At 44.2% G+C, this 14,484-nt stretch overlaps 1 protein-coding gene across 5 annotated transcripts in view; it reads right to left on the minus strand.

The window, feature by feature from the left end:
• Positions 1-14,484, minus strand: part of HHAT (hedgehog acyltransferase) — a 259,911-nt gene that overhangs the window by 35,538 nt on the left and 209,889 nt on the right. For all 5 annotated transcript variants that reach the window (XM_088801657.1, XM_088801656.1, XM_074322217.2 and 2 more), the window contains one exon: positions 13,034-13,178. In XM_088801657.1, coding sequence (XP_088657783.1) covers positions 13,034-13,178 — 145 coding nt within the window. The remainder of the gene's footprint in view (positions 1-13,033; positions 13,179-14,484) is intronic.

Here is a 14,484-nt window from a genome sequence, read left to right on the forward strand (position 1 = left end):
CCGTGGCTTCACACCATCTGTCTGCGTGTCCAAATTTCCCCTTTTTATAAGGACACCAGACATTTGGATTAGGGCCCACCCTAATGACCTCATTTTAACTTGATTCCCTCTGTAAAGGCCCTAATTCCAAATAAGGTCAAATCTTGAGATAACGGGGTTAGGACATCAACGTGTTGGGGGACAGGGGGGCACATTTCGATCCATAACCCCCCCGTTGGTGATGCTTTGCTCTCTTAGTAGGTTCCCTTGCAAAGGATACACCAAGTAGCAGATAGGTGAACAGGGTGGCAGCTGGAGGCTGTAAGAACCCCAATCAGTGCAGAGACAAATACAAAGCTCTGAGCCCTTGAACAATCCTGAGTGGTACCGAACAGGTGCTCACGAAATAAGATTCATTTCTTTCTGTCTTTATTTCAAAATAATGAAAAGTTTTTCTCTGTGGTTTTTATTCTCACATACTGAATATTCACTGAAATGCTTGACAGCCTTAATTACACTCAAGAGAGGTGACCACAGTGTCAGATAAAGCGCCTGAGGCAAGGAAACGTTCCCTGGGTCCCACTCTCTGATCTTTACTACAAAGAAAAGGACCACAACGAGCCCATGCTGCTGCCTCCCACTGTGTTTCCAGCCCCACACGATGTCATGCTAGGTTGGTGCAAAAGTAATTGCGGTTTTTGCAATTATTTTTAACCTTTTAAATTGCAATTACTTTTGCACCAAGCTAATACATTGTGACCGTGGGCCTTCAGCTCTTACAACAGCCATCCTGAGAACATCTTGTTTCCCTAGTAATTCAGCTAGCATGTCCAAACAAATCAATTTCTCCTTCCACTGCTTTCTTGGTCTGAGTAAGAAACCAGGCTGTGCAGAAGCTAATGCGATGTCTGAGGAAGCCTAAGAGGGAAAACCAATACCTTTGTGCTGATTTGCCAGGTGAGCAAGGGTCCTTCACCAGCCGAGCAGGCTCAGATTAAAAACAGTCGCTGGGGTGCAGACTCGCCAGTGGTCAATCCAGCTGGCGTGCAAGCCCCGAGCCTGGAAGCTCTGATTCCGATCACCACCCCAACCCCTACTGATAAGTACCAGGAATAGAACAATAAACCAGGTGCCTTAGACTTTGTCTCTGACAGCGACACCCAGGGATACTTTGCAGAGAAAACTGATTGCTTGTCGTGATTTAAATCTCACAGAACAGAGAGGGCAGAACAGTATAATGTAAAGGATAAGGGATTTAGAGTCAAAAGGCTTGTGATCTCACCTGGTTCCAAGGCTTACTAGCTGTGTGACTATGAACAAGTTTCCTAACCTCTCTGGCCTCAGCGCTGTTAGTAATACCGAGATCAGATCTGTCCAAACTATGTTGCAGGGCTGTTGAGAAGATCAACTGAACTAGTGAATTAGAAATTCTTAAACTACGAAGAGTTAAAATAGTAACAATGGATGCCACTAAGAGGTACAAAATTATATTTAGTCAGAGGACTCGGGACATCTGAATGCCATGTACATCTATGCAAAGCAAAATAAAGGAATACTTGGTTATTAGCTGGGGCTCTGGCCTCACATCCTATGCAAAACTCCAGGTGGCCAGGCTTGTCCTCAGGGAAGCTTCTTTAAGTTAGATCAGCCTGAATGTCCCAATGTTCCAGGTTTTAACGATGTGGCTCACACACACGCATACATGCTTGCACACATGCAAGAGTGTTTACGATGATTTCACTACAAGGTGCAGAGCCGGCCTCGGCCTTACTCCCAGCCCCTCTCCTGGCCTTTGCGAGCCCAAACGACATAAGGCTCTGAGCCACTGCATGGGAGGCAGACAAAGGCTCTGCAGGGAGAAGAAGTAGGAGACGCCCAGGGGAGAGATGGCCGAACGGGACCAGTGCGATTCTTACTACCTCTCCAGCCTCATGGGATCATCTAATGGCCACACTCTTGGGGCGGCTCTTTGGACCCCTCTGAATATGCAACTAAGGCAGATTGCAAAAATGGTCACACCATCCCTCCGACCTTTGTAATATGATTGTGCAGCTTATCAGGAGATGGAGTCTACTTCCCCTCGCCCTGAATGTGAGCTAGCTTTATGACATGCTTTGGCCAAGAGAGTACAGCCAAAGTGATCCTGTGTTAGTTCTGAGCCAAAGCCTGGAAAGCCCTTGCACGCATTCTGCTCTCTCTCTCTCTCTCTCTCTCTCTCTCTCTCTCCTATGACTGTCACGTGAACAAGCCTGGACACATCCGCTGAAGAACAAGAAATCAACCTGGAACAGACCTGACTTGGACAATTCATCCCAGCCAAGGCCCTAGAAATGTAAGGACCCAGCTAAGATCAGCAAATCCAACCGGAGGCTGACCCATAGGTATATGCACGAGGCTGTCCTAGACCAGCTAGACACCAACTGACAAGAGACTCATGAGCTACAGAGACTCATGAGCTAGACTCATGTTCTTTTAAGCCATTAACTCTTGTGGTGGTTTGTTACGCAGCAGTGGCTAACTGGTACATGCTAACCCTGACCACTGTCCAGTTCAGATCAACACTTCTTTTCTTTTGGACCAGAATAAAGAGATGAGGGGGGAGAGGGTACACAAAGGACAGAGTGAGCTTCTTTCCCCAACAGAGCAGTAGTCTTCAGACTGGGTTATGCATACCACTAGGGTTACAGCAGGACTTTCTAAAGTGTATTGGGTAATATAAACAACATGGATAACTTTAGAAGAATTGATTTCCAGGTCCTCAAATTCTGTGTGTGTGTGTGTGTGTGTGTGTGTGTGTGTATTTCTCTAAAGATTTATCTAAGGATATGGTTCTCCTTTCCCTTCTTCCTCTCATAAAATATCCTTTATCCCACTTTTTCCAAAGGAAAAAGCAAGGCTCTCCCCTATCCTGATCTTACCTCAGGATATAAAACCTTCAAGGGTATTGGCATAACACTGTGAGAGACTGTTTGACAACATCTACAAAAGCTGAATGTCTGCATACCCTGTGATGCAGCAGTCCTTCCCAGGTATATATCCAACAAAAACGCATACATATCTTGACCACAGGCCATATATACGATGGCTCATAGAAGCTAATAGCTATTATGTTCACCATCAGTAGAATGAATAAATTGTGGCATGTTCACACAATGGAATACTTTACAGTAATATGCAGGAAAAATCTATAACCACACTCAAAACTATGGATGAATCTCTCAACATGATATAGAGCAAAGGAAACTGGACATAATATATCCTATGTGATTATATACAAATGTGTGTGTGTGTGTGTGTGTGTACACGAGGTCAGACAATTAAGTTTGGAAACTCATCCTAGAAAAAGTGCTACATACCTCATTGTTGAATATCACTACAGTCACCTTCAAAGTATTCCCTTTGGGAAGCTATGCGCTAACGCCAGTGCCTAGTCCACCTTTCAAAGTAATTTTGGAACTCTTTTTATGAAATGGCCATCAGAGCTGTCAACATATTACCCTTGATGTCCTTAATGTCATCAAAATATCTTCCTTTCAATATTTCCTTTACCTTCTGGCAAAAAAAGAAGTCACTGGGGACCAGATCAGGTGAGTAGGGAGGGTGTTCCAATACAGTTATTTGTTTACTGGCTAAAAACTCCCTCACAGACAGTGCATGTGAGCTGGTGCATTGTCGTGATGCGAGAGCCATGAATTGTTGGCGAAAAGTTCAGGTCGTCTCACTTTTTCATGTAGCCTTTTCAGCACTTCCAAATAGTAAACTGGGTTAACTGTTTGTCAAGTTGGTACAAATTCATAATGAATAATCCCTCTAATATCAATAAAAGTTAGCAAATCATTTCAACAAGTTTGCAAACTTAGTTTTCCGACCTCATATACATTTTTAAACAAACAATTTACCCACAAATGCTATGCACTTAGAAGTCAGAATAGTGATTACTCTTGAAGGCAGATAGTAGATTATAAGAGTCACAAGAAGGGGCCTCTAAGTGCTGGTTATACATGTGGATTCACTGAAAGAAAATTCTTATGATATATGTGCTTTTCTATGCTGTATTATATTTCAATAAAAAGCTTTAAAATAGGGGGGCAAAATAAAGAGACAATTAGATAATTCCTTTAATCAAATAACCATAAGGGCTACATACATCTCAAGAGAAAAGTATTTTCAATAACATTTTATTTTTTGTGTTAATAATTAGCTATCAAATGGTATCATTTTTGTGTTACTAATAATTGTAATGATAATTCAATCCAGGAAAAAATATTTACATTTCTACCTTCATAGTAATAGAAAAACAAATAAAATAAATAAAATCAACAACGTTGCAGAGAAGTGTGATAGCTGAAAGGAAAAAACTTTTAGATAAGACAAAATTCTGTAGGGAAAATACAGAAATATGTGATCAAGGAAATATTACTGTGAAAGAAGATCTTACTCATACATATTTTTGAAAGGATAATGCTGTATGTATATCAAATTACTAAGTTATTTATAATTTATATTATTTAAAGGTTTCAGTTTTATTTTTAAATGTCAATATAATATGGCAAAAATTAGATCTTTCATAATTATTTAAATTTAGAATAGAAGAATTAGATGCCTACTTTAAAAAGCATAACAGAGTACATAATTTTTCATAGTTACTTTTTTTATGGCACAAAAGCAAAACAAAACAAAAGTTATACAAAAAAATGATTCACTACAATAGAATCTCCTAAAATACCTTCCCTTAAGAACCTGTCACAATGGTATATTCCATCTACATTAGTCAGGATGTTTTTCATTACAAGTGACAGAAACCCAACCAAACTGGACTGGCAATAAGTGAAGGCTCTGATTTTTACCCTACTGGCAAGCAACAGATTAGCCTGTCAGTTTTATGGATGCTGGAAGAAGACATGAGACTCTTGAGTCAGAGACAGAGGACTTTCTTACAGCAATAACAGTAGTCAGAGCATTTGTGTCATTTCCCTGAGCCTCAGATCCCACAATGCAATGTGAAGAGAGCCAGGTGATATCTGTACATGCAGTGGGTTATGTTATAGGAGATATACCCCAGCTTAGGACATACAAATACTTTATAATGGGCACTAAGCCTATTTGAACTTTGCCTCCAGCAAGAAATATATATTATACTGGACAGTAAACAAATACCTTTTACTTTGGAGGAAGATACTATTTTCATCTTCCAAAGATGTCTTCCATATGTTCTTGGAAAGAATTCTTGGAAAGACAGTTCAGAACAAAGGCAGTCAATGTCTCTCTTGATTGTGGTAGTGGGTTGTCTCAAAATATTGTGTCTAAAGTACACTGTCCAAAATGCAGCTCTGCTTTCCTCGGAGTTGGCTTCCCTCTCTACTTGGCTTTCCACTGGTGGCGGCAAGAGGGCTGTCAACAGCTCCAGCCCAATATTCTGACACCTCAACAACAGAAGAAAGAGGGCTTCTCCTTCCTAATAGTTCTAACAAAAACTGTGGAACTGCCTCACATGAGGAGATGGACCACACAGACTAGCCAATCCGGTCACATACAGGGTATGTCCCACCAGAATGACACAGATTCAGAATGGGGTAGGAGAGGTTTCTTCCCAAAGAATGGGAAACAAATGCCGAGCAAGCAAAACTGCATCTTTTGGGGCAGCCGGATGGCTCAGTTGATTAGAGCGTGAGCTCTGAACAGCAGGGTTTCCGGTTCGATTCCCACATGGGCCAGTGGGCTGCGCCCTCTACAACTAGGTTGAAGGCAAGGAGCTGCCGCTGAGCTTCCGAAGGGGCAGCTGGATGGCTCATTTGGTTAGAGCACAAGATCTCAACATCAGGTTGCCGGTTCGATTCCCGCATGAGATGGTGGGCTGTGCTCCCCTCAACTAAAGAAAACGCAACTGGACTTGGAGCTGAGCCACACCCTCCACAACTAGATTGAAGGACAACAACTTGGAGCTGATGGGCCCTGGAGAAACACACTGTTCTTTAATATTCCCCAATTAAAAACTAAAGAACAAAAAACTGCATTTCCCCTATACTACTCTCTACATACCTTCAAGATAACAAATCTCACATTTCTTCTGTGAAATTTAAGTACCATTTCTTTTTACAGGTAGATTCTCATTTTAATAAGGCTAGTGGCATATCTACAGTGCTATTTTATAACCAAATCTCTTGAGAAACAAGCTATTGCAGTGGTGCCACAGAAGGGATGCTTCGTGTAATCGCATTGTTCCTGATCGTGCTATGGTCGGCTAAATAATGGCTCCTCCAAACATGACCGTGTCCTAATCCCTGCAAGCCATGCAAGTTAGCTTACGTGGCAAAAGGGACTCTGCAGATGTGATCAAGTTAAGCATTCTGAGAGGGGGAAATTATCCTGGATTATCCCAGTGGGCCTGATGTAATCAGGGTCCTTATTGAAGAGACACAGAAAGAATCAGACAGCAGGCGATGTGATGACAGGAGAAGAGGGACAGAGAGAAAGAGATTTAAAGATGCTATGCTGTTGGCTTTGAAGAGGAAGAAGGTAAGCCATTGAGCCAAGGGATGTAACTGGCCTCTGGAAGCTGGAAAAAGCAAAGAAACAGATCCTCCCCCCCCTTAGGACCCCCAGAAGGACCCAGTCTTGACTTTAGTCCCACGAGACTGATTTCAGACTTCCGGCCTCCAAAACAGTAAGAGATAAATGTGTGTTCCTTGAAGTCATCAAGTTTGTAATAATTTGTTATAACAACCATAGGAAACAAATATAGGGGGCAACAGAAAGCGGGCGGTCAGTGCCCAGTGCACAGGTAAACAGAAGCAAACACAACCATGGGTCCTGCTGCACAAAAGAATTTACTGCCAAAGCTGAGACACTTGATAGTGACGGCTCTTGCTAGATTTCCCTTCTGTTACAACAATGCTAAAATTAAATGTGAAATATTCTTAATTTTCCACACTTATAAAAAATGTTCAGTCGTGACTTGAGGAGACAGTCTGGTGAAAAGGGGCTCCTGGCTACTAGTGTGTCTGATAAATATTTCAGACTGCCAGGATGCTCCCCTGTAATACTCAGCTGGCATGCACTGGCACGGCAGGTGCTGAACTATTTCTGCAGCCCCTGGTAAAAAGTATAGTAATAGCTGTGATAAGAAGTCACATAAATGAATAATATAAATTCAGGAGGTGTGCTTATTTCAGAAACCACACATGCACTATAACCCCAAGTGATTTCCTGGTTTAGGCCTTAGGGATCTCACTGCAGATATCCTTTTATATAGTGAATATTCATCACATGGTGAGAAGATTAATTATGCATGTAGCTTAGTTAGAGAAAAAAGGGGACTTACCTAAATTATAAAAAATATTGTGGTTTGGTTTCAATTTCTATCACCATATTTGTAATACACTCTTTCCCAGTTTTATTGAGAGATAATTGACTTGTAACATTGTATTAGTTTAAGTTGCACATCGTAATGATTTACTTGCAATATACTTCTGAATATCACCCTGAATATATATGATTGGGGGCAGGTAGATTGGGAGCCAATGAGAGAGAGAGAGATGTCAAATGTTATACGCTAATAAATCAGTAAAAATCAAAATTATTTTATTTTTATTTGGGTTAACTGTATTTAAGCTACATTAGTCTTGATGGTCTATTTAAAAACACTTTAAAATGTTCTCATATTCCATGAAACTCATTTCAAATGAATTCACAAAAGCTCCCAGATAACAGGAAAAAGTTTCCCACAACCTCACAGAAAGTAGGATTTAGTTAAATGCACTATGATTCAAACTCCTTCCTAGATACTTTAGAAATTCTCTCAGGTGTGACATGGCCTCAGGCTCACTGCTGGATGAGAACTTCCACTCACTGTTTCTAACGTCCTATGTCTGCTGACTTGGCCTGAAATATTTTTAGGAACACTGAGGCCCAAGACGTCTGGGTGACCATATAGCACAGAGTAAAGAAAAAACTGAGGCTTCTGAAAGTCTTTAAATTCAGATCCCAAGAATGTCCATAAACGGACCAAGGTAGAACCATGGATGAATTGCTTCCCCCGTATCTATGTATCTTTACCAACAAAACAATGGGTGGGAAACTCCTGCTCCTCAGACTTTTCTAGAACTTGCAGAGGATCCAGTGAGGCAGAAGCAGAATCAATCAGAGACATGAAAACTCTTTAAAGGAAAAGGCTAGTGAAGATGGTGAAACAAGTAATCACAAAGGAAGATGAGAGATTGACACCTGCCCTCTGTCTGCTCTCATCAAAAATGAAATTTCAGCACTAAGAATTTAACAAAATGTGAGGGAATGAGTTTCTATTTGACCACAGCCTTCCAGAATTTCCAGTGCAATGCCCCAGTTCAGCTTTAAATAAAACAGGCCTGTCCGGAGCCATTTGAGTTAGGAGATGAATAAACTGCATGGACAGGCTAGTCATCAGGGAGAAAATATACTTTCTCCGTTGTCAGCTAGAAATAGCAAGCAAATATGGGGAGTATAAAGGTTCTGACCTGCATAAGGAAATTACTAGTTCCTCTCTCACTGCAATCCGGAGGGAAAGAACCAAATTCATCTCGCACTGGCATGGGGCCACTTCAGCAGCTAAGTGTGGAGACGGAGTTTGCCAAACTAGTCCAGGCAACAAAGAGGAGGGAAAACGTGTGTGTGTGTGTGTGTGTGCGTGCGCGTGCGTGTGTGCGTGCACGTGTGGATGTGCGGTGTGTATGCATGTGTGTGTAATGGGAAGTCAGACAGGAGAATGTTTGGTAGCTGCCGTGTTTCCACTGAGCTCCCATCACTGCTTATCCCTAGATGCAGAATCCAGTGCCCACCTCCTGGGAAATGATTAGGTCTCCTTACAAAGCCCCGGACTTCCGGTGACCGCAGGCAATGGACTTTTCAGAAGGAACACCATGCTACATCCAGACAAACATAAAGCTCTCAGCCTGCTCCAGGTCAGATAAATACCTAATGGACAGATAAATGCCCACTAGACACCCATCCCCACTGTCTGCCTTTTCTTCCCACTGTCCCACAGCTAAGAGCACTGTCAAGATGCAACACACAGGTGGTTTATGCAGACGGGTCTTACAGATTTGGAGTGATAACATATTGATATTTTTGAGTTACAGAGAAGTCATCAACTGCTTGTTCAAGAAATTAACTTACAGTTCAATGTTGAGGCTGTAAGGCAGACATAAGAAAGCTCCATCCATCAACACGTGCTTTTGGGAGCCAAAGCGTTACATAAGAAATAAGCTGTGTTTGCTTCTGCAAAGCATGACACAGCAAGGGGCCTCCTGGAACAGGTTTGGGGACCAAATCCCCAGCCACATCCTTCTCAGATCCCTGGACCCAACTAGGTTCCACACACACACACACACACACACACACACACACACACACACACACACCCCTCAACAGTCACATTCCTCAAGCTGCTTGAAGTAAAGTTCAGTAGTAAAAATTTGGGGATTTTTCTTAAAGGCAGAGATGTAAGATTCTCTTTTCTCCACTACATCAATTGAACATTACCTCTCCAACCTCTGCAGCAGAGGTAACACTTGGTAGAAATGGTTTGTGTGCCCCGTGTACCAGAGCCCTAGAGGGCCACTCCGCATTTCCATCCCTTCGCTGGCGTTGTCCATTCTTCTGGACAGCAGGGCAGCGTGCACAGCAGAAAAGCAAGGCTCTGGTTTTACAGCTCATATCGCCAACCCCATAGAGACCAGGACAGAGATTTTTACATAAGCTACTAAAATAAGCTTTGCAGCTTAAAGCAAACAGATCCATGTCTAAATTCAGTGAACTGGCGACAGAGAGGGACTGACCTCACAACTCCTCCAGGCTCATCCTGAGATACTTCTAGAGACATCATGATGCTGGGAAAGGCTGTCTGAGAATTAGTGAGGCTGTATCTTCTAGCTCAATAATGCTACGTTCCAGATACTTGTCTGCCCTCTTCCTGCTCTTCCAGGACTCACTGAGGTGAGATCTGATGGGGAACACAGCTCCTCATTATCACTACGGCAGGTCCAGCCCATCAAGGCAGAGAGGGACAATGGTGGTTACCCCCAGGGAAGGGTCACCTTCCCATTAAACCTGGAAATCTGGAGACTGCACTGAAATGCGCTCCATCCCCTAAGACAGGCTTCCTCACTTCATCACATTTTCCTCAGTGTGTAGAGGTGGGTCTTGGAACAACAGGTCCTGATTATGTGGCTGAAGGGACACAAGCAGCATGTCAAACTTCTGGCTCATTCATCAGCAGTACAGGTCAATGACCCCTTATCTGAAACCTCTGGGGCCAGAGGAGTTTCATAATTCAGATTGATTTTTAAATTTTAGAAAGCTAATATAACATCCCAGCAGAGTCTGAGGAAGCATCCTATAACCTCATTAATATTTTCTGGTATCAAAACATAAATATTCATACTAATTTTCTATCAGGTCAATCATATTTGTTATGAAAAAAAAAATATCCAGAGTTCTCAAGGATGGGGGATTTGGCACCATCTGGTTCACTTTCCTCCTAGAGATATCTAAACTCTGTTACTCAGGGACAAAGACCCACAGCAGAGACCAGACAAATGGGGCAAGTGCCAAAGCCCCAGCAGACATTCCCTGCCTCAGGAGGCCAGCTGAGATGGGGCCAGGCTGACCTGAAGAATCCCTGACACAGAAAATGCCTTCGAAGCTGAGCTTCCCTGGCCTCAAAACCCAGAGAGGAACAATTCCATAGGGTCCTCCATGTTCAGAGAGTCAGTCCCCAGGACTCCTGTGCTCCAGGGAGGACACAACATATATCCAATCACAGACCATAGTAAGAGCCACAGTGCAGCAGCAGACCAGATTTTTCAGAGCCCTGACCTCACGTGACTGATGTTAGCTCCACAGGGTATGGGGCAAGTCATGCTTTGATCTTTCTGCCTTTGAGAAGCAGAAGGAAGGTCTTACAGCTCTGTCTTTCTCTCAGCCCCTTTAAATGCCAGCATCCCCAGGTTCCACCCCCCACCCTATTCTCTTCTCACTCTGTGCATGTTCCTTGGTTAGTTGTTTCCATTCCCATGGGCTCACCTACCACCTTCACGCCCTTGACTCCCATATCTCAAGCATTTAGTCCCACCCTCCTCCCCCCTCCAACTTACATTTTAACTGCCTCTTGGGCACCTCAGCTGCTTTCCTTGTATACCCTTTCCCACTGTGCCATAGCTTACTAACACCTGTGTGCTCTCCCCCATCTCCCTGCTTTGCACTAAGGTTGGTCACATGACTGGTTATGACCAATGGAACGTGAGCAGAAATGTCGTGTGTCACTTCTGGCGGGGATATTTAGTACCTGTGCTCCATCCCCATGTCTCTTTGCCCCCATGATGGTAGGACAAGGTGGTGGAGAATCAAAACAGAAACACTCTAAGTCCTGGAGTCACTGCTTAGCAAAAGCCACTGGCTCCGCATTGAACTGTGAGAAGAATAAACTTCTAAGAGGAAACGTTACTGAGAGTTTGGAATTATCTGACAGAGCAGCAGCGAGTGTTACTTACCCCATACACCTGCCTTCTCCACCTGGCAAGTTCCTACTTTCTGTGCTCAAAATTCCAATTTAAATGCCACTTCTTTTGTGAAGTCCACCTTCCACGGGAAGGTCAGCCACTCCATCCTGTGACCTCTCCCAGTTTACTCATGCCTCTGGCACCGTAATGACTCGAATCTATTGACACATTTCTGTTCGTATGCTTGGGTCCCACATTTGTGTGTGCTTCCTCTTCCATCCTTGTTGTCTCAGTGCCTTTGAGTAGCAACCACCCGATATGTTTGTTTTACTGAAGCAAAGATCCGAGCCTTCTCGCTCATGAGACCAGCAAACCCCAAGCCAGCATTTTCCCACACCATTCTCGGCTCTGTGCTGGGTCCTGTGGTAGGAGGCTAGATAAGTAAGACACTGTCACCCACCTCTAGAAGCGTATTTATCTTTAGGTCCTCAGCACCCCTTTATCTCCCATCTTTATTAAAGGACATCCTCTACTTAGAAAGTGTATGGTCTTTTCAGGAACTATCAGCTAAGCCATTTCTCAGAAGTCAAGATCAAAGAGGGGTATTATAGCGACAAGATGAAAGCAGAAGAGGGCTCTCTCTCTCGGCCCCTTTGAGCCTGGCGCACCCAAGCCTGCCACAATTTAGATTCATGACCTGGCATTCTGGGATCACAAAACTATGTCAGGATTATTTCTGTTGTGAAAAGAGCCGCAGCGAAAGCATCACTGGGGAGCCAGATGTGGAGATGACAGCCTAGTATGCAGTCATGTAATTACCACTTGGCAAAGCTTCCCAAACCAAAGCACAAAACCCTGCCACTGCTCAGGGAAACTTAGCTTTTAATACCTAGGGAATAGGCTAAAGTCGTGTGTACTGTAAGTAGTTCCCTTTTTCCCAATTCTCTTAAGGATGGAACTCTTAGTTCCAGCCCCAGGGAAATGGGGACATGAAAGAAATGATGGTCAATTATTAATGCAATGTTTTCACAATAATTCCCACAGACTAGCATTTTACCTGCTGCTGGTGGACATTCAGATGAGCCATTCATGTACGTTAAACATAAGGTCAGCTACTCATGCTGGCATCCCAGAGTTCAGACGAAAACATCCCTAACAAAGAGCTGCAGCCATGCCCACAGCTGCAGGAGAGCACAGCGGGCCTTCTGGGACCTAGTCCTAGCAGGACTTTCACAATGGTAAACGTTAGACTTTGCAGTATACTGAAGGCGGGGATCGAGAGGCAGTAGGGGAGGTCAGAAAAAAGGAAAGAATTGGAGAGCTAAGTCAGCAGAACGGAATGGGAGAGTTTGCGAGAGTCCATTTTGATGTTAAGTGTCACGTGTCATAGATAAGAGGGACATCAAAATAGGGGACACTTAAAGTCACAGCTAAACACAGCGAACTGTTCCTGGCTGGTATTTACAGGTCACATACTGTGAATAGAACGACTGCGCCCCCCCCCCCATCCCAGTCAAGATACAAAGGGCAAGTGTGGAAAACAAGAAATTGGCTGAAAACAGCATCGCCCCGCAACTTACCTTGTATGAAGATCCTATTCCAGTAGATTTTCCCCACTTGATTGCCCCCGAGAAACACCAGGTTGGACAGGATCAGCATGGAGGTGGAACAAGAAGCGAGGGCAGCGTGGAGCCGGCGGCGAGCTCGTGGGGAGAGGAACTGGGCCTGTGGGGGGAAAGGAAAGAAGACGTCTCATCAAAAGGATGAAAAATGAGACTGGGACGTCGTCCAGCCTTCCTCGGTCCCTGGCCCAGGATGCCCCACCAAGAGCCGGAAGTAGGTTGTTACATAAACAGGTCTCAAAACTGCTATTCCTGCAACATGCTTATTTTGGTCTAAGGAGAGAAGTCACACACCTCCAAGTGGTCACTTCCTACGACCAAAATGGGCTTTCCTGGGACATGGGTAACACAAGGACTGACGCGAGTTAAGATGTAGCTGGAATGTCGCCACACATTTTCTGCATGGAAATCTATAGGCACGAGAAGTTTCTGCACTGCTTTCCATGGTAACAAGCACAGCTCCATATAATGGGGTCAAGATCCTGATCTTCTGGGCCAGTTTTCTTGACCCTGGGAAGCCACCCCATAACTCTGGCCCAGTATTAGGACGAATCCCATTAAGAGGGTACAGGAGAATCAGTACAAGCGGACTCCATTGCTGGAATCAGAGACCAGGGCACACGCCCCACTGACAGTGAGCTTGCAGCAGCATCAGGATGGCGGCTTATCACAGCACCTGAAACAGGCAGGAACTGAAGAGATGTTTCCCAGCATTGATTGTAAAGAACTCTGCTCATCCATCCGAGGTCCTCATTGTCCTCTTCCCTCCCCTTTTAATATCTTCTCAAGGATTTCATAAAGTCAACAAAGCCTTTATTTCTCAGCATTGTCTGCTCTGGTGGCCCTCCGGAGTGAGGTCACAGTGCTGTGTCTGGACGGTGTGAGCCCATGAGCACAACACAGGGACTGTCCTTTGGGACTGTGTATTCAGAATGAGAACCAGGTACAGCGCAACAACCAGACACATGGGGCCCCGGGGCTTCTGACAAGTGCCGCAGCCTGATCCCAAGACATAGAAAACAGAGGCAGCAAAGGGTCTAGAGACAATTCCTGAACATCCTCCTGAAACCTGCGCATCTATGGGGTGACCTGCATCTTGATTTCAGCTGTGCTTCAAAATTCTGAATTACCCGGATTCATGGCAGGCAAAAAGGACTAAGCTGGAGGGTGACTCTCCAGCAGGAGGCTTACTTACTTGGGCGGACCCTGCTGTGGACCATCGGTGGCCATTCTGTAAGCCTGGTCAGTGTCCTCTGAAAATCTAGAGAAATGAATTCCCGACACCCTCCCCTTTTCTGTCCCGCCAGTCCCAGCATCTGTCCTATATGCTCAGATGTAGCTGCTACCACACATCTTCCCTTCCATGGCTCTCTCCTCCAGCATCACATTGGACCATAGCTCTACTGCCA

Source organism: Rhinolophus sinicus, chromosome 11 (assembly GCF_057876585.1).
Source record: "Rhinolophus sinicus isolate RSI-liver-muscle chromosome 11, RSI-T2T, whole genome shotgun sequence".
In the NCBI taxonomy this organism is placed as follows: domain Eukaryota; kingdom Metazoa; phylum Chordata; class Mammalia; order Chiroptera; family Rhinolophidae; genus Rhinolophus; species Rhinolophus sinicus.